The sequence below is a fragment of the Lampetra planeri genome, chromosome 32, assembly GCF_965212315.1.
Source record: "Lampetra planeri chromosome 32, kcLamPlan1.2.h2, whole genome shotgun sequence".
Taxonomy (NCBI): Eukaryota; Metazoa; Chordata; class Hyperoartia; order Petromyzontiformes; family Petromyzontidae; genus Lampetra; species Lampetra planeri.
In genome coordinates this window covers 9,206,683-9,234,129 of record NC_136138.1, presented here as the reverse complement: position 1 = coordinate 9,234,129, position 27,447 = coordinate 9,206,683, and the positions used below count along the sequence as shown (strand labels likewise).

General features: G+C 44.5%; 1 protein-coding gene across 1 annotated transcript; it reads left to right on the top strand.

Moving 5' to 3' along the window:
• Positions 1–1,316: 1,316 nt before the first annotated feature.
• On the top strand, positions 1,317–24,287 carry LOC144729417 (coatomer subunit gamma-2). The gene is made up of 23 exons (XM_078609687.1): positions 1,317–1,500; positions 3,155–3,207; positions 3,645–3,725; positions 4,151–4,222; positions 4,585–4,664; positions 5,508–5,583; positions 6,316–6,408; positions 7,530–7,774; positions 8,992–9,125; positions 10,439–10,506; positions 11,081–11,269; positions 12,404–12,499; positions 12,896–13,139; positions 13,720–13,795; positions 14,532–14,635; positions 14,749–14,877; positions 15,537–15,605; positions 16,199–16,338; positions 18,313–18,484; positions 18,931–19,028; positions 19,186–19,324; positions 21,468–21,566; positions 22,305–24,287. Exons 1-23 carry the CDS (start codon positions 1,464–1,466, stop codon positions 22,433–22,435), a joined length of 2,625 nt encoding a protein of 874 aa, XP_078465813.1. The 5' UTR covers positions 1,317–1,463; the 3' UTR covers positions 22,436–24,287.
• The last annotated feature ends 3,160 nt before the right edge of the window (positions 24,288–27,447 follow it).

Here is a 27,447-nt window from a genome sequence, read left to right as displayed (position 1 = left end):
CTCCTGTCAGCGATTCATTGGACGCTTCACGTGGCCTCAAAGTGCACCTAGCCTGGCAGAGGCGCCGTGGTGACGCCACCGTCACTGAGTGGAGAATGGCGGGTGTTGGTGTGGTGGGAGGAGCGGTGGTGCAGCGGTTAGCGCTACGCTGCGCTACAAACCCGGCGACCCGAGTTCGATTCCCGGTGACGATGATCAGAACCGGTTCTGGGCCTCCCCTAGGTCGACTGAGCCTCAAACGAGTACCTGGTGCGGTGTGTAAAAACATGATGTAGTTATGATTCTGAACACATTCCTGAGGAGGGAGCTGGTAGGAACGTTGGGTTGCTCGGTCAATGGCCAGGGTCAACGGCGGCGTGGTGTATTCCGCAAATATGCCCGAATGTGAGGGCGGGCACAAGCCGGCGTGAGTAGCTTAAACGTTGAGTTTTATAAGGGCACCACGGGGTGACCAGCCCCGCCCCACCCCTCCCACCCCCCACCCAGCCCCACCCTCCCCCCCAGCCCCTCCCCACCCTCCCCACCCAGCCCCTCCCCACCCAGCCAGCCCCACCCTCCCCACCCAGCCCCTCCCCACCCAGCCCTTCCCTCCCCACCCAGCCCCTCCCTGCACGACGGACGGACACAATAATCCCCTGTGGGCTGGTGTAACCAGGAGGTTCCTACCAGTAAAACATAGTTTAGTTTTATTTCTACATTTGTACGGTGATTTGTTTAGCTTCCGTTATACTTTACACTCCTATCGTGGTCTTTTTTTGTATTTGTTGTCATAAGGTTCTGGCCCCGTGCCCCTACTGGACGTCTGTGAAAAAAAATAACTTTACAGCTCATCGGATTCCTCCAGTACAAATAAACATGCTGGTTCTCATATCGCAATCGCAACAAGCAGAGCGATATATACATTGCGATATTTATCGCGATATCTATCGCAATGCATCGCGATTTACCGCGATATCTATATCGCGATACATAGCGGTACCTATATCGCGATATTTATCGCGGCCGTATCGCGATATATCGCCGTATATCGCGATATATCGCCGTATATCGCGATACATCGCGGTATATCGCCCTATACTTCCGTATATCGCGATATATCGCCCTATATCGCGATATATCGCCCTATATCGCCGTATATCGCGATACATTGCCGTATATCGCGATATATCGCCGTATATCGCGATACATCGCCGTATATCGCGATATATCGCCCAATATCGCCGTATATCGCGATACATCGTCGTATATCGCGATATATCGCCCAATATCGCAGTATATCGCGATACAGCCGTGACGTCCCGTTCTCCACGTCACCCCGCGGGGCACGCCGGGTAGAAGTGACACGTCCCGTGGAGGAGACGGAGCCACGCAGACGGGCGGGGGTAGCGTCACCACAGACGGTCAACTCTCGCCGCACAGGCGCTCACAGTCGTTGCTATCGATCGCTTGCTCCGGACGTAGCCATGATGAAGAAATTCGACAAGAAGGACGAGGAGTCCGGTACGAGTCGTGTTCGCGATGCGTGGTAGTTGATGCCCCCCCCCCCCGCCGAGCCTAGTCGAGGGCCGCATTCAGGCCGGTGTCGCTGTAGGCCCTCATTGACCACAATGTTAACTCGATAGGAATTATTGTTGTTGTCACGTTGGTTGTTGTCGTTGTTTGAGAGGACTTGACGTCGAGGAAGGAGACGGAGCGATGAACGCGGCTCGTGTGCGGCTTTCTCGGTGGAGTGTTCCCGTGCGGGAATCGTGTGAGTGGTGGTGGTAGCGGCGGCGGCGGCTGGGGTGGTGGCCTTATCCAGCAGTGGACTGACGATGTCGGATAATTAAATTTTCACGTTTCGGAAGAGTGCTAATTGCCGTGCACAATCACTCGTGCCGTCCTCTGCTACAAAGTCTATATTCTACGAGCACTAACCCCAACCCCCGCTGACCAGCGTGGTGAACTTATCAATGGCCCGCCCTGACTTGCACGCAGTAGGGAGGCCGACGTGGAGCAGTGCGAGGTGGAGTGGCAGACAGACATTCGATTCGGTTTGAAAGGCCATGGTGGAGGTTAGGGACTGGGGGGACACACGGAGAGAAGACGTCTTCTGTGCCTTGATGGTGGGAATCGAGACTGTCAGTCGAAAGGATGTGGGCCCCGCTGGGTCTATGTGGTAACACGGTGTCTTGAGAGACGGCCAGCACCGCTGATAATGTTTTGTGTATGTACGTTGAGCTTCTTTCGCACCGTACCTCGTCAACCGTGCTCATCGGAGGTGCGGGTTTCAGTCACCGGTGATTATTATTAAACTATGTTCTCAGATGATGCGAGTGGATAGTCTCTTGTCAATGGCTGCACGAACATATTCATAATTGTTTTCTTAATTTAGCATATTACATCTGAGGAATACATTGTTTTTGCTAACTGTGCGAAAATCAAACATCTATTGGTGGCGTTTAGCATGAATAACCTCTGTTATAATGACGGAATAGTTTACATGATTTTTTATATAGAGTACTGTAAAGTTCATGTAGATTAGAGGCACTTTAAATGACCTCAGAAGTGGTGATCATGTATGTATGTTGAACTTCCTTCGCACCGTACGTAGCCAGGCGTGCTAATTGGAGGTGTGGGGGAAGGAATAAGCAACGTGTACTACGTTTTGATACCCAGTCAAACGAGCTTTTAGAGAGGCAGAGTGATTTTAAAAGATGCTTCTTCTGAATGAGTAGCCTACAGTGGACAACTTCACTCGGTGTTCCATTGTTTGAAGTTCTCCACCTTCCACATTTGAGTCTCCATATGAGAATACGCCAACCCACAGCGTCCATGTGGTGTTCTGATGCGGTTCATGACCGTCGGCCACTTTCGCCGAGATGAGCGAGTGCGAAACCAGGAGGCTCTTGACAGTTGGGTCAGCTGAGGATCTTGTTTGTTCATCCTGAGCAGTCGTCCATTCATTTCACCTCAGAAAGTCCTATTACTTTGTTCAATGGAAAGCCAGTGGATGGAATACGTGAATATATGTAGATTATTATACCAACTTCTTTATAACGTCATGCATTTTGGTTTTCAGATTCTCATACCAAATTCTTTATAACGTCATGCGTTTTTGGTTTTCAGATTCTTATACCAACTTCTTTATAACGTCATGCATTTTGGTTTTCAGGTGGTGGCTCCAACCCGTTTCAAAATCTGGAAAAAAGTGCTGTCCTTCAAGAGGTCAGTGTAGTTCATATACAAAGCAGCTGCGTGTATTTTGAACCAAACAAACCATTGTGCATACTGATCATTATCCAATCTATATATATTATTTAAGGTGTCTGCTTTATTTTAAGGGTATATACCTTGAGATGTGTTATTAATAATATATGTTTAATGTTTGTTGTATGGATGATAATAAGTTAATTGTATATAGCATCATTCATGCAGTTGCATCCCAAAACGCTGAACATCAATTATCCAGTTCCAAACAGATAATACAATAACAAACTTCACTACTTCGCAAATTAAAAAAAGTACGTAAATAACGGGGAAAAATACACAACAAGAAAAAATTATTGCAGAGAAAATAAAATAAATGATGTGGTGCAAGAAAAGAAAGTGATACAGAGGCAGTGATTTAAGATTGGAAAACGTCCCATTGTACCTTTTTGCAGACTCGGCTTTTCAATGAAACTCCAATCAACCCAAGGAAATGTCTTCACATTCTCACCAAGGTGGTTTACCTCATCAACCGGGTGAGTTTATTCATATGCTATTCAAACCAACATCTCATACATGTTGTATGTCAGTTTAACACGTAGGCTTTCGCGACCAATATTATTCATAATCAACGTTTTTGGGTTAGAGCACGTTATAACGTGATCTAACCCAAAAACGCGATCTAACCCAAAAACGTTGATTATGAATGTTGTATGTGTTGACACTGCAACCAAATATGACGTTCAGTCCATTGTGTCAATGAGTTGACCTGAGTTTATAATGTCTTGGAAGAACCATGACATGGGCATTGATAACTAGTTCAGCTGTGAAAGTATGCAGTGAAAAATTAGAACTTGAATTGGGAAAGCAACATTCATCAGCCGGTCCCTTTTTGGTGACATTGCTCTTGCTGTGCCTTTAACGGATGCTCGAATGTGATGGGCGGCGTTGTTTTGACCAGGGAGAGCACCTGGGAACCACTGAAGCGACAGAGGCGTTCTTCGCCATGACCAAGCTCTTCCAGTCCAACGACGTGAGTGAACGAGGGAGTGCTTGCGCTATTATTATAAGCCCCTTCTCGGGTAATTTCGGGCAAATAAAGCAAAGTGTATCTTTTATTAAGTCATTATGCACTGTCTTGCCTGTTTCATAAAACTAACAGGCCTCATCCTGTCAACATTTTAACTGATATTGGATTTACTTACTTAAAATGTTACTGTAAAGCACATCTAGAAGGCCTTTTGCCTTAAAGGGTTGACTATGAAACACGGTTGTCAATTATGTAGTATTGTATGGGCTTTGCCATACAGATTAGAAGTGTGAATGTCCTACGTAATATTTACTGGTTTTGTTTTTTGATATTTGCATGAAAGTTATTTTCTTTGTCTTCACTAGCCAACACTAAGAAGGATGTGCTACCTCACTATTAAAGAGATGGCCAACATTTCGGAGGACGTCATAATCGTGACAAGCAGGTAATATTCAGCTAAAACAATAGAAAATAATTATGTTAATTTGATGAATATGTTATGTTTGTTGCAGTTAATGAAAACAATGTTTGAAACTAAGTGTCGCAATTATAACTCGATAACAACTTAGCATACCGAGGCTATACAGGGTGCTTCAAAAAAAGTTTACACTTCCGAGAATTTGCAACAATACCACGAGAAATGTGCCTCCGGGCTCTGGAGACCACCTGGAGAAAATTTCAGGCACGTGTTGACAATGATGGCAAACAAGTGGAGACTCTTTGAAGCTATTAACATCACATTTGTTATCATGTTGCAGTGTATTGTCTGTTCTTTTTCCATTAAAAACGATAGTCCAATATAAGTGTTAACTATTTTGAAGCACCTTGTATTGTATGTTCTCCCCGTGGGACTTTTTTTCTCCGGGTCCTCCAGTTTTTCCCTCCACATTTAGAAACATGTGTTTAGAGTATTTGGCCGCTATACGTTTCCACATGATAAGCCACTTCGTTGAGCTGTCATTTGTAGCCAGATCACCTGTGAAAAAGAGCTGTATAGCTCAGTGGGCCTTACCTGGTAAAATACAAATTGTTCACTTTATATAAGCTATCTGTAATCAAGATTGATACTATCTGTAATCATTATTTCCTAAATAAGGCCAGTCAGCTGAAATGGATATTTTCCTTTTCTTTTAGTGGCAGTTAGAGAAAACCTGTTATTTTATTAAAGATGTAAATTGTACGTATCCGTTCGCTGAAGCACCGATGTGGTAACTGACCATTATTAAAAGTTTTTTTTTACAAATGGTTATTGATTTTCTTGAGAAACACGCGTTCTCTTATTTTGTAGTTTGACTAAAGATATGACTGGTAAAGAAGACCTCTACAGAGGGCCGGCCATCCGCGCGCTTTGCAAGATCACTGACGTGAGTACACTGTTATCACAATAAAAAAATAGTACAGGTAGTCCCCGACTTACGATGGTCCGACTTACGATATTTCGATCTTACAAAATTGTAAAATATTTGACATTTCGCGCGGCAGGCAAACGCAGCAGCGTACGAGGTACGATACTGTACATTGGGACGCTGCCGGGATGTGCTGTATGCATATAGTTTATACAGTACGGTACTGTAAATTGCTTTGTTTTGCTAAATTATCACCATTCTTTAAGACTCCTGGGTAGGCTAGGCCATTTTCGACTTACGATATTTTTGACTTACGATGGGGTCGTCGTAACGCATCTCCATCGTAAGTCGGGGACTACCTGTATTACATTGTTGCTGAACTGTGCTGAATGATCCCCGTGCTGTTCATTGAGCCCTCTTGCTTATAACCTCAGAAAACTGCCAATGTGATTTATAACATGTAAACTTGTACATATGCTGCTGGAAATCATTGGTCCTAAAGGCTCGTGGATCTAAATGTTTATTTTAAAAGTTTTAAGTAGTTTTTTAATAGCCATAGAAAGGGCTTAACTATTTAATGTGCAGTTTACATTGAAAAAGCTCAGTTTTTGTCTGCTGTGAATTCTATTTGTGCGGCTATCCTAGTTCCTTTTCAATTTGTAAACTTGTAGTTTCATATGTGTACATAGGGATACTTCTCTGCTTCCTTGCTGTTTGATGACGACAAATTGTAATTGTGTTCTTGAACAGACAACCATGCTGCAAGGGATTGAACGGTACATGAAACAGGCCATTGTGGACAAGGTACCAAGTGTATCCAGCTCTGCGCTTGTCTCATCGCTGGTACGTTAGTGCACATTAATGCTTGTTCTAATTTATCTAAATCGGAGCATCTTTTTTTTTTACTTGAGATCAAAATTTCAATGCAAACTACGTGGCACACGCAAACGGAGCTACAAAACCACCTTTTCTCTAATCCCTCTACTGGCTCCCATTCCAACTCTGTATCAATTTCAAGATCGTACTTCACATTCTCAAGATTCTCCATGGATTCACTCTTCTCGCCTCTCATCTCAGTTTGCTCACATACACGCACTCTCCGCTCCAGCAACCAAGGCTTCCCTCATTCACCTTGCACTCTGTGGGAGGTTACTCTTTCTCTGATGCTGCCCTCAGTATGGGAAGGTCTTTCCCAGACATCTGTGCTGTTGACTCTGTGCTTCTGTTTAATTGACTGATGTTCTCTATAAAATAAATATGCCTACTGTTTCTGTGCAATGTCTTCAGATGCGTTTGCTGCATTGAGACACATAAAATGTAGTTATTAATCTCAAGTGCGGCATATGTATTCCATCATTAAATTAAGCAATAAAACGTTCTACTTAGAATGTGCAGAGATGGCCAGACAGAGGTGGGCTTGGAAAATCACACTCAAGTGATGTGTACGAGATACCCACTACCAGGGTCAATAAGGTGCATTCAGGAGACAGGACTGCAAATAGGGTGCTGACTGGCTATTGATAATGGAGTTTATCATGTTCTTCCTGTATACATGCGAGTTTTATAAGGCACTCCAGTTGACTGGCTCTCAGAAACTAATTGGCAATCCTCGACAGAGAGACTTGTTTCAGTCATTATTATTATCAGCATTGATTTATCCACCCACTGCAGGATTAAGCGCTCCCCAAGTTGTCGCCAACTGCGATGTAAATACTTCATCTTGCACCTTTGCATGATAACATTTTATCGCTACGTAATTGTGATGGATGTTCTCTCAGTCATGTTTCAGTCATAGTTGTTAGAAACTATTGCAGTGTGACTAGTGTTGGTGTAAAGGCAGATACGTTCCCAAATACCCCGCTTAACTCTTGTGTATACTTTATCGACAATGACATTTTGTGGGTTTTCAAGGTTCTCTCAGGTCACACATCAATTGCATGCCCGCGCTCTCTCTGTCCGCACAGCACCTGATGAAGGGCAGCTTCGACGTGGTGAAGCGCTGGGTGAATGAAGCGCAGGAGGCGGCATCGAGCGACAACGTCATGGTGCAGTATCACGCGCTCGGTCTCCTCTACCACATCCGCCGCAATGACCCCAATGCCGTTTCCAAGATGGTCGCCAAGTTCACCAAGCAGGGCATGAAGTCCCCCTTCGCCTACTGCCTGCTCATCCGCATCGCCAGCAAGCTGCTGGAGGAGGAGGATGGCGGGTGAGGAGGCTTTCGGCTGTGGCCTGGAGCAAGAGGAGATGTGAATATGTCGTAACATCATAGTGTTGTATAGCGGTCGCAAGCAAGCACGCCCTCTGGATTTCTGAAATTAAGTATTGCCTGCTGAGTGCTACTTTGCAGGAAATCTGTCGTGTTATAAGGATAGGACCGTTCCCTGCTGTGTACATACTTGGTCCTTATTCCACCCGGTGTTTCAGACACAGAGCTACCCAATGCGTCGACTTGTCACAATCATGTACCATCAGTCAGAGCTTTTCTTTTGTCACTCCTATGGATGCTAAATCCTTCAATGTTTAGTTCCAGTTCATCGGTGGTAGTCCTTGTCTTTGTTTACCATTTTATGGGGCTCACGTGAAGGCCTGCTGTTGCACCTTTCTCTGATGTCGTGTGGTCTACGTCGCCCAGCCAGGTCAGGCGGCGTTCTCTCACGACTGATGAGATTAATGGCTCATTGGTGCGTTGACGAACTGTCTTGCTCGTGTCGATAAAAAACATGGAATCGCCAATCATTTTCCAACAGCAGATATTAAGGCCACCCAGCTCGAAACATGTTATAGCGACACTTAAGTAAAAAATGTTCGTCTATTGTCTGAACGAGCTGATGTTTTTTCAATACACTTGCCCAGTTGATGTGAAATGATGACAACATTTTTATATTGGGTACGGTGAGTGAAGCATCTTGCCTTGTGATTGCTTCAAAGCTCTGGGATCTCTGCCTACCACAACCTAACACTGCTCACTCAATTAATCCAGCAATTAACATGAATTTAAAACGTTCACAGAGCTGATATTGGGCAAATAAACTGTGAGCTTAACACATCGGCTTTCGCGACCAATATTCACAATAAAGGTTTTTGGGTTAGATCGCGTTATTTATAAATGTGTCGCAACCCTCCACCACCCGACACGGGCATTCAGTAAAAAATGTGTCACGTTAACAAAAGACAAATAGTTCTCTACTTTAGCCCACCGGTGTGTTGAAGAGTGAATTCACAACATTTACAAGTTTTGAGTATGATGTTTCGCTGGTGATTACATCCGGCATCATCGGGCAATTTGCCAGAAAAAACTGTGAGCGTTTTTTTTCTTTCAGTTTGCTGGGGTACTCCAGTGAGAATGTCACCGTAATGTTGCCCACCCGGCTTTTGGTAACTGAAGTTCACGTGCTGCACGCTTGTGTGTCTTTCTGACGACAGGCATGACAGCCCTCTCTTCGACTTCATCGAAGGCTGCCTGCGGAACAAGCACGAGATGGTCGTGTATGAAGCAGCTTCGGCCATCGTGCACCTGCCCAAGTGCACAGCCAAGGAGCTGGCTCCAGCTGTCTCCGGTGCGGACTTGGTGCACCTTCTCCTGTTGATGTAGATGTACATGTGTGTGCGCGTGTGTCTAAATGTACAGCCCATTTGGATGAGGGCCTACCCATCCTGTGTGGATCAAAGGGGTTATTTGATAATGCTTCAAGCACGCTGGTCAGCGCCGGTTGTGGTGTGCTGAAGTAGTAACTAATTGGCACGTTTTGTTTACGTAACAAATCTTACTCGTTGACTGTGTTGGCTGATAGCGGGTTTAACGACACATTTATATTTACGTGATCTAACCCAAAACAGATTTATTATGGATATTCTGCCTTTTTCTGCTCAACATGTAGCCCTGTAGCCCAATTACAACTTGGTTGTGAAGGATCGTCAACCATCCAGGCCCTATTCAGGCCCACACCCTTGCTTAACTTCAGAGATCTCATGAGGCCCGGGAGCATTTTGGTTGATTTTGTCATTGGCCGTCTTATTTACAGCAATGCATAAATTGAGTGCGTGTCAACACAAATGTACTTGATGCTCCGTACCACTGAGGAATATAAGGGCTGCGAATTGATGGTGAAAGAAATACAAACTCTCGCACGCCATGCGGTGATGTGTACTGGCAGAGGTGAGATCTGAGCTGGTGCTGTATCAGTCACAAGCTGTGCCTGTGATGGTCAGTGACACCTCTTGATTATATGATTGCACAGTATAATCATTGCTGCAAGCCATGCACAGTACTCTTTTCAACGTTTTGCTTGGACAAGGTACCTTAACATGTTATGTCGTATTCGCAGTCGGATTTTGCTCTAAATAAAACATGTAATGCGTTTTTTGAAGAATGAGCCATTATTGTTTAATTGCACTACATCTTGTCCAATTAAAAGATGTAGTGGAAGCATTGTGGATTCATATTTAAATGAGCTCTGACAATACGTGATGACATTCATGACAACCTTTGGGCATCAATTTAATAATTAAAATGTATTATTTCACAGTGCAAGCATCAAATTTCATGAATAGATTAACTTTACAAATTGGTGTCATTGTTTTGTCTAATGAAATGAAAGAGATGGACAATACAAACAAGAGAAAAAAAGAATTTAATTTGAGATGTTATGACCCAGAGTTGTGAAAATCCATCATCAATCTGGGTCAGGGGTGATGTTCAATCATCACAGGCCTTCTCTCCAGCTAGGTAAGGAGTCGATATTTGGGTGTGTATATGTAAAGTCAGCAATGGGTTTGAAAGATACAATTTAGTGTTGACAAAAGGTTCAAGTCTTTATGTTTTTCCTGCACTGTGTGTTGCCTTGCGTTTCCTTTGTGTCCCCGTCTCCAGTGCTGCAGCTGTTCTGCAGCTCCCCGAAGCCGGCCCTGCGCTACGCAGCTGTGCGCACGCTCAATAAGGTATCGCGCATCGCTCACCGGCTTTGAAAATAAATGTTCACGATCCGGCAGGAACGCTCGTAATGAAGGCCCCTGTTAATCAACAACATCGATGCTATTTCAATTAGAAACAGCATGGAGTTGATACAATTTAAAGTTGAATGTACAAGGTATTCATTTAGACATTTAGCAATTACAAATGTAATGCATGCTTTGTTGAATAAAATCAATATGCTTGTGATACATTCTGCATGTAAGAATTGGATTTCTTTTCATTCATATGTGCAATATGTGATTATTTCATGGATAGCCAGAATTGTCTCGGAAACTCTGCGGGCTAGACTGATTCCACAAGCAATGCAAGGACAGAAGTAGTTGATTCTTTAACAATTACCTTGAGCCGTGACAATTCAGTAAATCGTAGCAGAAGAAAATTGTGCCAGGCCTAAATAACCTGTCTCTAGTACTCAATTAGTACAGCAAAAATTCAGTGTTGAGTGAACATTTATCGCAGGTCACTCTTGTGAAACGAAGTCATGGGCTGTATAGTCTGCACGGCTTATACGGTGAACCTTTGTGCACGCGCACCATGCAGGTCGCCATGAAGCACCCGTCAGCAGTGACCGCGTGTAACCTGGACCTGGAGAACCTAATCACGGACTCAAACCGCAGCATCGCCACGCTGGCCATCACCACGCTGCTGAAGACCGGCAGCGAGAGTAGCATTGATCGCCTAATGAAGCAGATCTCTTCCTTCATGTCCGAGATCTCCGATGAATTCAAGGTGCGTGCACGCCCACGCCGGAAGGCGGCACGGAAGGGCTCCCACACCGCCTGTCACACACATTCATATCTGGAAGTCATAACCGACCCATTCGGTAATCGGTTACTTTACTGCTCGTGATTAAACTGATTGGTGCAGTAAATCTAGCTGTGACGGTCCCACCTGATGACGGAGACTTGTGTTGCCTCCGAAACGTCGTGATTTTTATTGTTTTATTTTTATTAATTTTGATTAAATGTTTTACCTGCGTGACTTTACTGAAAGAACTAAGAGTATGAATCCTTGCAGTCACGAAAGCTTCAAATCTAGAATTAAACTGATTGGAACTCGAGATCACAGCAGTGCAAACTCTGTTTTCGAACACTTTGCATACCTAAGCCACCGTGCCGCTCTTCCTTTTAAGAGCCTTTCTGCAAAGTGTAAGCCCTTCTCAGTGCATCCTTTACTGATGAAATGCAGTTGGGAAAATTCAACTATCGGTTGGCAGTCATGTCCGAAAACTCGTGGGATATTGAAGTGTTTGTCAGATATTGATGACTCAGTCTGTGGACCTGCTGCATGCTGAGATCAAACCACCCCTTCTTTTGAAGCCGTAAAGCCTGGCACTGATGTCAGATCACCAATCTGGCGAAGGCCTCATTGGCACTCGACCCTATCCTGGATCCATAAACAGGTCCAATGTCTCTTTGTCTCTTGCTGTCAAAGTAGGCTTGGAATGAGACCATGCACAGAGGTCATCTGAATAAATGCAGCAGACCCTAGTTGTCCAAGCAAATGAACTGACTGAGTCTGTAATCATTAGGGAGATATCATTGGTTCCACTTTGTGGTCAGATGATAGATTAGCTCATTGCACTGTCTTGCATAGCCTTTCCGTTTTTAATGATTTATCAGTAGATGTTAATATATAGATCTTACACAATCAAGCAAGCTGACATATATAGAATGTTTACACATTCCATGTTCTTATTCCTGTTGTGAGCATACAGTTGATCTTTACAGTTGCTTGTGATGCTGTAAACATTGTTGTCGAAATAATTTCTCATTTCAGAACCAAATTTTTCAACATCAATGATCCCTAGAACTGTTTGTGGTAAACGGTTGGCTGCTGATACTCGTTTGTGTCTCTTTCTAGGTAGTGGTGGTTCAGGCTATCAGCGCCCTCTGCCAGAAATACCCACGCAAACACTCCGTCATGATGAACTTCCTCTCGTCCATGCTGCGGGATGAGGTGAGCACAAGTTTACCGCTCTGTGTTCCGCGCACCGGGTTGGGTTAAATCATTGATGCGTTTTTACCTTTGTGCTATTATTGCCAAACATGTTCTGCAGTTTCCATCACCAACAATAGGGAAAATGTTCAAGGTCATGTTTTGGTCGATGTGAATCTGGCCTTTTTTATTTACTCAATATCCTAAATTTAAAACCACGTGAGAGCCAGTTGCGACAAAAATTGTCTCCATTTCCAGGGAGATTTGGGTCATGAAAGCAGAACAATACGCACGTGATAAAAGGTCACAATTACGTTGTATATAGTCAGTTCATTGAGTATTAACAAATACAAATTGGGCTGCTGTATGCATACGTATTTGTTGAAATAATATATTCGATGTGCTTTCCGACCTCAGGGCGGGTTTGAGTACAAGCGGGCAATCGTGGACTGCATCATCAGCATCATCGAGGAGGGCGTGGAGAGCAAGGAGACGGGCCTGTCACACCTCTGCGAGTTCATCGAGGATTGCGAGCACACGGTTCTGGCCACGCGCATCCTGCACCTGCTGGGCCGCGAGGGCCCGCGCACCGCCACGCCCTCCAAGTACATCCGCTTCATCTACAACCGCGTCATCCTGGAGAACGAGGCTGTCCGCGCCGGTCCGTGCATCCATCGTTTTTTCTCTCCGCTGAGCCCGTTACGGAAAGTTTGTTACCGGAAAAGTGGGAGGGCTGGCGGTGTTTCAACAGCCCCTGTTAAAAAAACAAAAGTTTACGTATGGAATTGTGCAATGCTTTTGAAGTGTTGAGTTATTTAATGCTCTGTATGGACGCCGACGGATGGGTAACTGTCAGAGTAAAATGTGGTTACATGTTCGCAAATAGTCGTTTATACTCTGGTTTGTGTCTCCCAAGTTTTTGGCAACCCTTTCATACATTTTTCCAGTTTTCAATCGAAAAACACGTAATACTACAAATTATTTGGTCATACTGCGATGGCAATGGTGCACAAGCAAAAATAACAAAAAACTCAACACATCCGTCAATAGCACTACCCTACAAAGAAAAGCATATAATGGGCTTTATACTAGAGGTTGGTTCATATTTGATCACCTTGACGAGAGTTCTAGTGCCGCCCCCTCCCCCCATTACGGACCGATACATGGATGGACAAGCTCCTGTATGAGCGAGTTCAACCTTTGCTGGAAAGAATTAAAATGATGGTGTCCTCCTTGTGCAGCTGCCGTCAGCGCCCTTGCAAAGTTTGGTGCTCAGAATGATGACCTGCTGCCCAGCATTCTCGTTCTACTGCAGAGGTAACCGACTCCTTTGTTTAACCCCATTTACACCACTGTCGCAGTATTAAACGTTATTTACCCACAGCATGTTTGCCAAAGCCTCCCATTATTTCACCGCAACCATACCACTCACAAACGCCCCCTAACTTTTGGACAGCTAGTAAGCCACGCTCGTCACGGCCAAGTTTATTTACGCATTCACGTTCTGGTTGTTTTGGATGTACGACGCTTTTTGTCTATCTACTTCTGGATGAGTCTCTCCTGCACCATGTGGGTCATAGGAGATATTTGAACCATTCTTCGACACACTGGTCAGTGCGGGTATGTCAAAGCAGGGAGCATAGTGAATTCAAGCTTTCGTGACTGCAGGAATTCATATTCGTGGGTCTTTCGGTAAAGTCACGTAGATTGGTTCAAAGAAAATAACAAAAAACTACGACGTTTCGATCGCAAAGCAAGCGTTCGTCTTCAGGAAAAAAAAAGAAAAAAAGATGACCGCTTGCATTGCGATCGAAACGTCGTAGTTTTTTTGTGCTTTTTGTTCTTTTCTTTGACCCTATCTACGTGACTTTACCGAAAGACCCAGGAATAGGGAGCATAGTGTGTGAGCATAGTACAGTAGAAATAGTTTAAATTTGTATTCACTGCACTCTGCTTCTGACAGCATGTCCCCTGGTTAACAGGCACAGGCAATTAAAGAGTTAAGGTTTCGTTATGTTTGTCAGAGAGTTGGATTTTTGCTGTTGTGTGGCAGGTGCATGATGGACGGTGATGATGAGGTCCGAGATCGCTCCACCTTCTACCTCAACATCCTCCAGCAGAAACAAAAGGCCCTCAACGCTGTCTACATCCTCAACGGTGGGCCCCACTTCGCACGACAGACTGATGATGGTGGTGAAAATGGCCTTGGCTGCGCCAACGGCGTACGGGTGCGGTGCTGGGATTTTGAGACCTGCTCGTGTATCGTTTAGGTCTTGCCGTGTCCGTGCCCGGTCTGGAGAAGGCTCTGCACCAGTACACGCTGGAGCCGTCGGAAAAGCCTTTCGACATGAAGTCGGTGCCTTTGGCGACTGCCCCATTGGCCGAACAGAGAACAACCGGTGAGTGCTTGTGACGGGAGGAGCGGGCACATCAGGGCTGTGTAGGTTTTCACGGTTGTGCTCTATATAGGAGATGCCACACGTTTTTTGGCATGCCTTCAAGCAACATGCGGTACCACTCGAAAATACATCTATGGGTTGGTGTGCACATTCTATTAATCACAGTTATTGAAGGCAGGCTCTATGGCCTACAACACAGAGCCCAAAATGTGGCAGATACGATTTTTTTGAATTGAGCAAGGCCCTAGGAACATGAGAGAAGAGATGATGGGAGGGAGTTTCATTGTGAGTAACAGACAACGTTTATAGTATAGCAGATAAGAAGTACAGCAGATAAGAATAAATGTGATTCTTGAATTGAAAGGAATTATAGGGAGTTAAAATAACTAAGCAATACGTGAATATAAAGATAAATTTTGCTTACTACATTGAGGGGTAGATACAATCTGATTGAAGGGGTCCTTAACATGGGTGGGCCTATCAAGGTATGACATTAGTTTTCTTCTGTGAAATCCTATTTGCATATTATATTCATTTGACTTTGTTCGACAGGTACAATGTCATTGCTGATGTGGTAATGGCACCATACCACAAGCTGATGAAAGATTTATGCTGCAATGGTTGTCTGTCTGTCTCTTTTTTTATCATTCTGTACACAGAAACGGGTCCGATCATCACACACAAGCAGCCTGATAAGGTGGTGGCTTCTCGCCAAGAGATCTTTCAAGGTGTGCCTACACAGTCATGTACCGCAACTTTTGGATGCATACTTAATATGTATCATAGCATTCATCATCATCGGCAGCAATAATCAATTCACTTATGTCACCATCTCTAACAGTCCTGCGACATAACGCTTTAGCACCATCTCTTTTGTGAACGTACTATCAGACACATTCTCACCTTTGACTCCATCGTTAGTCTCAACCACCGGCCATCATCCCTTCTTCCAGTAATGTGTCCTGCGCATTCCCACTTGATAGGGAAATGATCTCGTAGCCTTGTCCGAGGTAAACATGCATCACTTTCGTTGTACTTCATGAAATGTGATTATTGTGATGGTACTACTGCATATGTTTTCACTGTTGTGCTGTATAGCTTTCTAATGTGTTTTCTTGTCATACTGCATGTTGTTCTGCATGATGTATAACATATCAACTTCACTTGCTGGGAGCTTCATCAGGAACTTATCAGCATGTGGATCGGAGGTGTTGTACATCAAACCGAACAACACGCGGTACAAACCTGAAATTACATTGGAGAGAAGCTGCGCCGGCAAAGATTTGAGGTGTTTGCGACGCGTGTGTTTGCGATGTAACAGAGCAACTTTCCGCCATCCCCGAGTTCAAGAACCTGGGCCCATTGTTCAAGTCATCGCCACCGACGCAGCTCACAGAGTCGGAGACGGAGTACGTGGTGCGCTGCATCAAGCACACTTTCCGCAAGCACATTGTCTTTCAGGTGAGTCACGCGACAAACATTAAAAAACGTGTACAACATGTACCACCCTGCAACTGTTTCTCAGGCTTGAGAGGATATGCATCTGTGCTGAGTTAGTGTGAGCCTATGGATGTTCAGTACATATGCAGCCTGTTTTGTGAATGCCCTGCTGATTGAGGGCCTCCCCCATACCTTGTGGCCCATGAGGGGATATGTGACCCATACCTCACCATGCTGATTATTCCAGCTGGTGAAGGTGGAGAGAGTGCATTGCAACAGTGGTATTTAGCCACGCAGTCTTTTGGCATTGTCACTGACCCCAGTGCACTGTGCAAGCTCAAATCTGCTTAGCTTCTCACGTATGATGACATTGGGTGCTTTTCTGGGTGATTTTGTCATAAGCAAAAATTAATTCAATTAAATATTTAACAATAATCAAGCTAATATCAGTGGTGTTACATACCACGGACAAGCTGTCTTAATCACCACAACCCCCATGCCAGTGTGCAATGTTACTGCCGTGTATATTAATAGAAGCCACAACTAGGGGAATAGGGAAGTTGGTGATAATTTGGATGTGGGTGGAAGTACGGAGAAGTGGGAGAATTGTTAATTTTCTTGAGAACAAATAGCCTTTATCTGTTTAAGCTGGTGGGGTAAGTGATTTGTTAGCAAGCACGTTTCAAAGCCAGCATGGCACACGGTGGAGTGAAGCTTTGTCTACTCATTCCTGATATTCACATGACTGCACCGGTAATTAATTGTCTTCTGAGTCCACCTTGGACAGGTGAAGACCAGGTTTAGATACCGATTGCCAATGGTGTTCATGGCCAGGAATGGAAGCAAAGGTGTAAAACCTTTCATGGATTTAACTTCACACACTTGCCATTGTATCCACAGACACACAAAGGACTTCACATAGACATTTACCTAGGGCTTAGTTAGGTATCTCCCTTATAACCAACTGTGGAGCAATGACTTTGTGCTTAGCACATTGCACTAGGAACCCGGCGCCAAGGATTAAATTCTTGGTCGCGGCTTAATATCAGCGTTGAGTCTTGGGTTTACGTGGCCGTCCGCCCGTCCGTCTCCCTTCACCAACCCAGACTGACCTGCGTGAAGTATAACCAAAGAACCTCCATGGCCAATATGATGCCAGGAGGCCTTCATCTATCATTGAATTGACAGAGTTGGGAAGTGAACCAAACTTATAACCAAATAATTTATCGTCTTGGCACGTGTTTGAATAACCATGTAATTCGCGTACACAGGCTGTGCCAATGTGTTAGCCTCATTTTCATTTACTCATCATCATTTTCACCTTCATATATTACTTGTGAACGTGCATCTTACGAGTATGAAACAAGTTCCAAAGTACCAACAGAAATAAAACACAATTGAACAGATCACTTCACATAGCGCACTTGAATTTAGAATCACGAAACGTTTTCAAGACGACCAATAACAGTGTACACACTGTTGTGAGTGATAAATTAGCAGATAGAACAATTTACTTATATTTCGAGTTAAAGCTTTCGTGACTGCAGGGGTTCATATTCTTGGTTCTTTCGGTAAAGTCACGTAGAAGGGAAATAATAAAATAATAAAAATTCAACAAGAAAATTTTTCACGATGATGATTGCTTGTGTTGCAATCGAAACGTCGTGAGAATTTTATTGTTTTATTATTATTTTATTATTTCCCGTCTACGTGACTTTACCGAAAGAACCAAGAATATAATTTACTTTTCGTGACATTGTGTCCTTAAGATGTATTCTTGCTCCCTCTAAATTACTTGATTGAACTAACGTGCACTACTCGCATGTTTTTCTACTGTTTGTTGTTGTAACGTTCTGACCCGCTCCTACTGGACATCTGTCAAAAAGAGCTTTATAGCTCATCGGATTCCTCCAGTATAAATAAATATTCAGATTCCTGGGTCTGATATGAATGCAAGTACAAACATTCTTTATTATCCCCTCCGCAACGCTGCAGTTCGACTGCACGAACACGCTCAACGACCAGGTTCTGGAGAAGGTGACCGTGCAAATGGAGCCCTCGGAGGGTTACGAAGTCCTGACGTGCATCCCGGCCACCAGCCTGCCCTACAACCAGCCCGGCACCACATACACGCTCGTCGGCCTGCCGCAAGACGACCCCGCCGCCGGTGAGGCCTCTCACTGCGGTCTTTGACCTTAACTGGGAATGGTGGCCAGAGGACACACACGCACCCATTGTGCTTGGGGGCGCCACAGTGGCGAGATGTTAGCTACCTCGCCTGGTATACAGAATGTCGTGGATTCGATCTTGACCCTGACGCCTGTATATTTGGAGTTTGCATGTTCTCCTAGTGGTTGCGTGGATCTTTTTTTCCGGAGTCTCCGGTTTTCCCTCCACATTTAGAAACGTGCTTTTAGATTCTTTGGCTGCTATAAATTTTCACATGATGAGCCACTTCGTTGAGCTATCAATTGGGGGCAGGTCGCTTCTGAAAAAAAAATATTGCTCAGTGGGCCTTACCTGGTAAAATAAAAATAGATTTTTTGTTTCGTTTGGTACTTTAGTTTGGTGCTGCAGTCTGACCGTGCTGTGTCTCCCTCCCCTGCCCACCAGTCGCGTGCACGTTCAGCTGCACCATGAAGTTCATGGTGAAAGACTGCGACCCCAACACTGGTGTGGCTGAAGAGGATGGTTACGATGACGAGTATGTGGTGAGTGGGTCCACCGCCCCCCCCCCCCCCCGCTGGCAGCATTTCGCAATTGAATGCAATTTGCGCCGTTGAGAAAAACAAGTACCACAAACTGCTGGTGCAGCCGTGCCGGTCGCAGCGCAGGTTTTGTTAACTTGCGCCGTCGGTCGTGACGCAGCTGGAGGACGTGGAGGTGGTGTTGGGTGACCACATCCAGAAGGTGCTCAAGCCCAACTTCTCAGCGGCGTGGGACGAGGTGGGCGAAGAGTTCGAGAAGGAGGACACCTTTGCGCTCACCGCCACCAAGACCATCGAAGGTATGTGCTTGTCGTCATCATCATCATCCATTTATCCCTTCTTTGAGATTGTTTTACTATATATCACTATGTTGCTTGGTGTGGGTTGGTGAAGGGAACACATTTTTTTTGCATCCGAGTACCTGATTGGTATGGGTGCTGCTATCCAGTATAGCTCCTTCGATCTTAAATGCCCTTAAGATTTTCTGGCACGCAAGGCCACGCTGCACTGAAAGAATATGGTATATCCACTCTGAATAAAGGCCTCCCTAAGTTGTCGCCATCCTGTCACATTCCTACGATCTAACAGTCCGTCTAGCACCTGAAAATGAGCTCATCTTAGAGCTACATTTCCTCTTTGGACATCTCATTGGGTTTGTTCTATCATTTGGCTGCCGCTCTGTCCATGGACTCGACAACCAGCCATCATGCCTTCCAGAAACGGTTTTTGCCCAAGTCCCCACATACTTTTCCAAACGGTCAACATGATGTCTGTAAATTGCATTTGTTCTCTCATCCTTGTGCTCCCCTTTTCTGCCTTGCAATGTAATTCCAAGCACAACCACCTTTCTGCATTTATTTCCATTTTCCTCATCACTGTGCTTGTTTCTGATCCATGTCGTAGCACTTTACCAAAGCACCACAAATCGCCAGGCATTATTGCCCGTTCTCCCTTGAATAATTTAAGCTCCGTAAGATGAAAGGCAGTAACACCAATGTATCGTTCAGACATCTATTGAATCGCTGAGTCTATTGAATCGCTGAGTATTTTTGGAGATGGCTTTGAAGGGCATGCCAAGCGGATGCGCATGTGCAAATCAAACAATTGAACGTGTGAGCCGTTTATTTAACCTGTTTTTCCCTTACAGCATGACAACTCAAAATGGTGCGAATACCTTAAAGTGGTGTCGTTTGGTAAAGGTTTACCAATCATTGCGGTCGATGTAGAAATATATTCGTGGTCGTATTACGTGCTGTTATCTTCTGCGTTGATTTTATCTTCTGATCACAACCTTCTTTGCCACTGATTTGGTCCTTACTCTGCCCACAACCCACACTCAATCATGAACATACAATTACTTTTTATTGATACAATGCATAGGTTTATTAAAATAAAATGAACTTTACCACAGCAATAAATGACCATTTAAATGTTATCAGTCATTGATAGGGTAAACATGGTGTATGTATATTGAACTTCTTTTGCACTGTACGTTGTCAACCGTGCTAATCGGATGTGCGGGGAAGGACAACAAACTGAACACAAGAAGCAGTTGTGATGGCCACACAACACGTGTTTTTGAGGCCTTGCCATTCTTCACATGGTAGCTCTTCTCTGTAGCTGAGAGGCTGACAATTTATTTTTATATTTGTGATGGTAGCTTTACATGTGGATGTTGTACTGTGTGTATGTGTCTAGCAAAGCTTTCAAGGTGTAAGCGCTGTGCTGGGTCACACTGTGAAATACTACTTCTGCTTCCACAGTTTGTTCACTGTATATTCACTTACAGAGGCATTCTGGCACTTGACAACCACTTAACTCCACACATCAAAAACTTATTTAATTACTATTTTCATTAAAATTGGCTGTTTACATGACCTCAATAAGAGGCATGTAAATGTCTGTATTTATCATTTTACTGAACATAACCAATTGTTTAATGTTCTACGTTGAGTTTTAATCTTTTTTGAAACAAAACATTATTGTCAACTGGTAGCTAGAACAGAGGTCTTTATTGTTTAATTACTATCTATTCCACATGTATTGTCCCGAGGCAGTGTATCCCAAATGGAATGCTTGGGCCAGTGCTTGACAGGATACTCCAATGCTGAGCTGTAGTGGGTCCCTGTGGGCCAAGCATTTACAAGACATGATTTGGCCCGTGCACGATGGTAATGAGGATGATGGTGATCAGTGGCGTAGCTATTTATTGTGCTGACGGAGCGACTGCCCCAAGGCCTGGGAGCCAGGCAAACAAAGAAGTGGGAATGCATGCAAACATTGCCCATGCCAACCGCTGATCCTGATGATGATGACGACGGTGATGATAATGTACACGTGAAATGACATCACTGCAGCGCTTTGGCAGTGAGTGGCAGCTAGCGGGAGTGGGCGGTCGTGTCGGTAGCTCGATCCGTTATACTGGCCGCGTGTCGTTTGCAGAGACCGTGAAGAACATTGTGAGCTTCCTGGGCATGCAGCCTTGTGAGCGTTCTGAGAAGGTGCCCGAGAACAAAAGCTCACACACGCTCTACTTGGCAGGTGCGTTCTGGACTGTTCCCAGGATTTGTGTTGTTGGGTTTTTTGTTTTTCTCTCACCCCCCCGAAGTACATTTGCTGTCGGCGTTATGTCACGGTAAACATTTACAGCATGGGACAGACAGGCCGGCAGTTTTGCTTAGCATTGGCCGCACTAAACGCCCTCATTTTACGTGCTGTGCTGCCCCTCATAAAGAGACTGTCAACGCTTGCCCCAGACGGTAAAAAGGTACCACATTTCTGGGAGGCCTAATGAGGAGGCCTGCTGAGGAGGCCGGTTCTCCCAGTGTCGGCTCCACCCACTTAAGAAGCCATGCCCCTTCAACCGCTCGCTCCACTCACACAGTGAGGGGCCTAGCCTTTTTCTCACCGTTACCCCCACCTGCTGCTCGAAGGCCCCCCCCCGCCCCGAATACTCCACATGCACTGCCAAGGTGTAACCCTGCCTTTTTGAGTCGAGCTTGAGGGCAGAACATTTTAAACTGGTTGCAAACATCCTAATTTACTAAAATTCTTCAGGGCACCTGGTGAAACGCTGTGACTGTTTCAGCCAATCCAGGACATTGGTAGCTTTCGAAGGGATAATGGGTTGATTTGTATACTTGCTTATACCTTGAATATTCCTCCTTCCACCCCCACTGCATTGCTGTACATATATATTCTAATCAGTTATACCCTGCAGTCAATGAACGTTAAAACAGGAATTGGGGGGGGGGATGTTTTGCCGTCTTGATACCGCAGGTGTGTACCGCGGCGGACACGACGTGCTGGTGCGAGCTCGGCTGGCCTTGGCGGACGGCGTTACCATGCAGGTGACCGTGCGCAGCCAGGATGCGGTGGTCAGCGACGTCATCATCTCATCCGTGGGTTAGGGGTGGTCACTCAAACCTGCCTAGCGCCCCCCCCACCACCTCCTCCCACACCCATCTGCAACCACACTCCTCTCCCCCAGCTCCCGACCTATTGCATCATCAGACGAAGAACACCAACAAGATTCAAGCAGTGAGACCATAGGTAGTGTTTGCAATTTGTCAGAGGGACGTTCTGTTGAAGCCTCCAAATTGTTTTATCCCATACTTCCAAAGCAATGCCACATCGTGTCATCATGTACATTACTTTTCTGAAATTGTTTATAAAAGAGAAATTAAATACCTGTGTCAGCGATCTGTACCCCAGCCTCCTTTTATCCACTCTTAAGAATGCTGACAGCTTGTGTGGAGCAGAAGTTTTGCTATCATGAGCTACTGTGGAAACTAGGGGTGGGCTACGGTGTAGTGTGGTATTGATGGAGTCCGTTTCACAAGATGTTGATGTTCAGACAGGCCCATGCAGTCCATATCCGATTCACAAGGTAAGCTAGCACGGCCTGGCATTCGTATTTAGTCTAAATTGTTGAGGCCGTTGGCTTTTAATAAGGGATGATGCGTATCACTTGAAGAGTTTTGTGACTGTTCCCCGCAGCAGCCTATTTTCATTGTATTTCTTGCTTTTGGTCAAGCTTTATCCTTGCAGTTGTCACGAACGTGATACGTCATTGCCGCATGAGGAACACCAGAACTGAGTTCCAAGGTTTGCTGGGGTCACGGTAACCTCATTTCCCACTTACGCCGGATTATTTACCACATCCACCGTTGTCGTTCTTCTATTTCCACAAACTGGATTATTGCCTTAAATATTTCACACTTAAACAGAAATAAAGTCGACATGAAAAGAGTACTGTTTGTTGCATAGCGTGAACAAAGCCTTTCATTGACTTGATGGGAAAGTAACCTTGCTGCTCGTTGGCCTGACCCAGTTGTCAAGGGCAACTTATCAGCATAAAAAGACACGTGTTCTATAATCAAGCCCTGTATGGTGCCCAGTGATTGTCACCAAACCACGGAGAGCTTTTGCAGTGAATGCCGAGCAAAAATTGAGCCATCGCTTTAACAGCATTGTCCAATTGGCTTCAAAGGGGCACTTTAATTTCCGCAACCCAGTCAGAATCTCACAAGCAGTCGAGTCCTCTCGTACACAGGTTCGTCCAAGAGGAGATAAATCTCTGCACCCCCACACAGCATGGGACGGTCCAAATATAAACGCTTCCTGAGTGTGACTTCAACTGTCGATGCTCATACGCTGTTTCCTTTGGAGTGTTCCATTATCGCAGAGGGGTATGAAGGCGATTAGTGACGAGGGCAGGTGATGCATCGTGTCATATATATTTTTTAAACGGTGTAAATGAGAGCCTGCTGTTTCGTAGAAAGCTGCAATTCCGAGTGCCACGCATGTTGGCCCGAGAAGATCTTAAAATGTTAAGTGTTGGGAAGAGTATAGCGTGTTCTTTATTGTAAAACTATCATTCCTTATAATCTTAAGCTCTTAGAAATCCGGTGTCGGGCTGGCTGGCGTTTAATTACAGGAACAGTGAAGTCCAATTCATCCGCTAAGATGGGGGTTCGTGTGATTGCATCGCCCCATAAAGAAACGTAACATCCTCAGCACGCGGTCTGTAAATACTTAGCAAGTGTCCAGATTTTTATTGCATAGATTTTCTTTTTTTTCTCTGATTACTTATACAAAAAGTGATAATCAGGATTATTGGTGTCTTTTCATAATTTTCTCTTGAGTGTGCAAGGTTTGTTTTTTTTGGAAAAAGCAAAAAAAAACATGCACATTCTGTAAGATCCATTGATACTGTAATGACATATATGACTTTGAAATAAAGTAAAATAAATACTAAAAGTGTCTGGGTTCATGGTCGATTTTTATTGATTACACATCGTGTACGGATTGTTATACTACCTATGCCATTTCTAGGTTTGCATTGCTATGTTGAAAAAAATTAATAATTGCCTCTTCCGTTGAGCATGGTTGGCTACGTACGGTGCGAAAGAAGATCAACAAACATTCACAGCAGTCAATACAAGTATTGCTAACGCCACCGTGTAGATGTTCACAGCGCTCCTGTATGTTTTGAGTCGTACCACGTGTTGTTTGGCGTGATGTCCGACGTTTCTCTTCACATTCTCTGAGCCTCTTCAGAAACCGAATATTCAGAACACGCAGTACGAACCATAAACGCATCGCGAAGAGACGTACGATTCTTCCACCCATGTTGAGGACTCCCAGACTGACAGTTTCGTCTGAACCTCAGTGTCCCACCACCACAGCTTGCTGCTTCTTCCCCTCTGATCGTGTATTTTCCCAAACTTTTCATAAGCTTGCTGAATTCAAGAAACGTTCAGTCTTATCTATTGCAACTGTAACAGTGTTGTGTGCTATTGGGGGTTTATTACATAATTTGGCCTGTGCTTGGCAACTGCTTTTAAAAAAATACAAGGATTCAAAAGTCTTAAATATGTTTCTACGTACAACCTTGTGGATACAATATAATTTACGATAATCGATACAATATAATCGACGATAAAATAATGTCTGTTTGCTGTTAAGTGTGACATCACAATATTTGAGCTTGTGATTGTTTTGATGATATCCATCGTTTACAAATTTCTCTAACAATTGTGATTGATGAGTTCGCGTTGCGAGGGTGAGACCGTGGCTGCGTCACAGACCCTGTATGTCACCTGTAGGGAATAAGAAAATATTAACTCGTCTGGTCTCTGACATTGTAATCCAGAGTGACCTCATTAAACTGATAGCTGTCCGATGCGTGTGCAGATTCTCCCTCCACGTGCAAAGGGAGCTTCTTCAGGAATTGAAGCTTCCCAGTTCCTGAACCCGAATATCAGTTCTGAAAATAAGTTCTAGATTTGAAGCTTTCGTGACTGCAAGGATTCATATTCTTAGGTGTTTTCGGTAAAGTCACGTAGGTAAAAAATGTAAATTAATAAAACAAAAAATCACGACGTTTCGGAAGCAACACAAGCCTCCGTCTTCAGGTGGAACCGTCACAGCCACGACAGCTGTATCATTTTTTACCTACGTGACTTTACCGAAAAAACCTAAGAATATGAAAATAAGTTGCCAGCACTTGGAGTGACATGGCATGCCCTAGCAACACAAGGGCACCGTGTGGCTTTACAGCTTTACGGTGTCCTTTGTTAGGTCGTGCCACGTGTTCGACATTTTTTTACCTTTCGCTCTCAGTTCGTGAACCGAATTTAGTACAGTATTCGCGAAAACGCAGGAGCGTTTGCTATATGGCACAACCGCAAGACACCTGGGCAGTAAAACTACTTCAAAGACGACAATAGCCCTCCCTTTATGCCCTCCGTGATGGGATTCGTTTTTGTTGAAACTTGCTGACCCGCCCATACTGGAAATCTGTGAAAAGAAGATTCATAGATCATCAGATTCTTCCCATCGTCTAGGTCTAAATAATTATTTTGATTTAAACTTGCTCAGCAGATCTACCACTTGATTAATCGACAGCTGACATTACCGTCCTTTGATGAGTAGAATGCTTGCATTGGTGGCTGGAGCAGAGCTTTGAGCCCAGTTATCAGCTGCCAATTTGTTTTTCAGGCCAATAAATAACCACAAATGAAAAGGATTCCCTTTTGTGTGTGGATGTGTTATGCAGTGGCACATTCTAAAGTTCTCCGTTTTTAATGGAAGTATGCAGTAGAAGGATGTTCTTTATTTTGTGATGTTACACAATGAGTATTGAGTATTACATATTCAAGTACTATATACAGATTGGGGTCAGACTAGGTCCAATTTCTTACAGAGGCACTCTCTGCAAAATAAATATTCGTGTAGCGTTTTTTTTTAAATCACCGCACTTTCTAAATCGTGCTTTATTTATGCCTGGGTTTGCGAGAGTCAAGGGGCAGTGGATTGAACATGGCTGGCAAAATCTTTGGACTTCAGGAAGAGCGAATGGGTTTGAGTCCATACCTGCGGATTTACACTGGAGGAATCCGATGCGCTATACAGATTTTTTTCCCACAGATACCCATCACCACCATCAACCCCGAGCTGCGTGTTTGTTTTTATATATGCAAACCATTGCGTCTCCTGGCCGGTATGTCCGTGCTCAGCAGCTATTATTAGCACTCGCAGAGGTACAAACTGGCCCCGCAGGGGATTTCCCACGACGTCATCACGTACAGACCCATCGATTGAAATCGATTACTGTATTCCGTAGGTAAAAATAAATAATAAAAATAATAGAAATACAATAATTGTATTATAAAATAATAGAAATAAAATCATTGTATATCTATCATTATTTTTATTATTTATTTTTACCTACGTGACTTTACCGAAAAAAAACCTAAGAGCATGAATCCTTGCAGTCACGAAAGCTTCAAATCTAGAATTACTATATTCCGATGTGAGCATCGATTGATTGCGGGGTATACCTCAAGATGACTCCCACACACAGCCCCCCCCCACCTCCTCCAGCGATGGAGGCAGAATGGCAAGCCCCGTCATGTGCCTCTGGGCTGGAGCAACCCCCACGCAAAACCACATCCCTCGAAGTCCGCCCAATCCACAAACTCAGTGGAGGGGGCCTCCCCACCCTCAACACAGCAGGATCGGAAGCAACCGCTCGGCTTAGGGACTTTGCACTCAATAAAGACTGCTCTAATTGTAAACGTTGTCGTGGGTTTTACTCTCCGGCACACTCGGGTGTGCTGAACGAGTAACTGATTGGAATGTTTTGTTACTAATTGGCTGTGTCGGGTGGTGGCTGGTTTAACGACACATATCTACGCGATCTAAGGGGCCGTCCATAAATGACGTCACGCACCTAGGGGGGGGGGGAGGGTCAGACATTTGTGACGAGAGAGGGGGGGGGTGAGAAATGTGACGTCACATCAAAATGCGCAATTTTAAATAAATATAGACAACACGTTCTACTTAATTAAATAGATTAAATAGACTTTTTAATAAATGTTTTCTCATACAACATCAGAGTGCAGCGCCACATTAA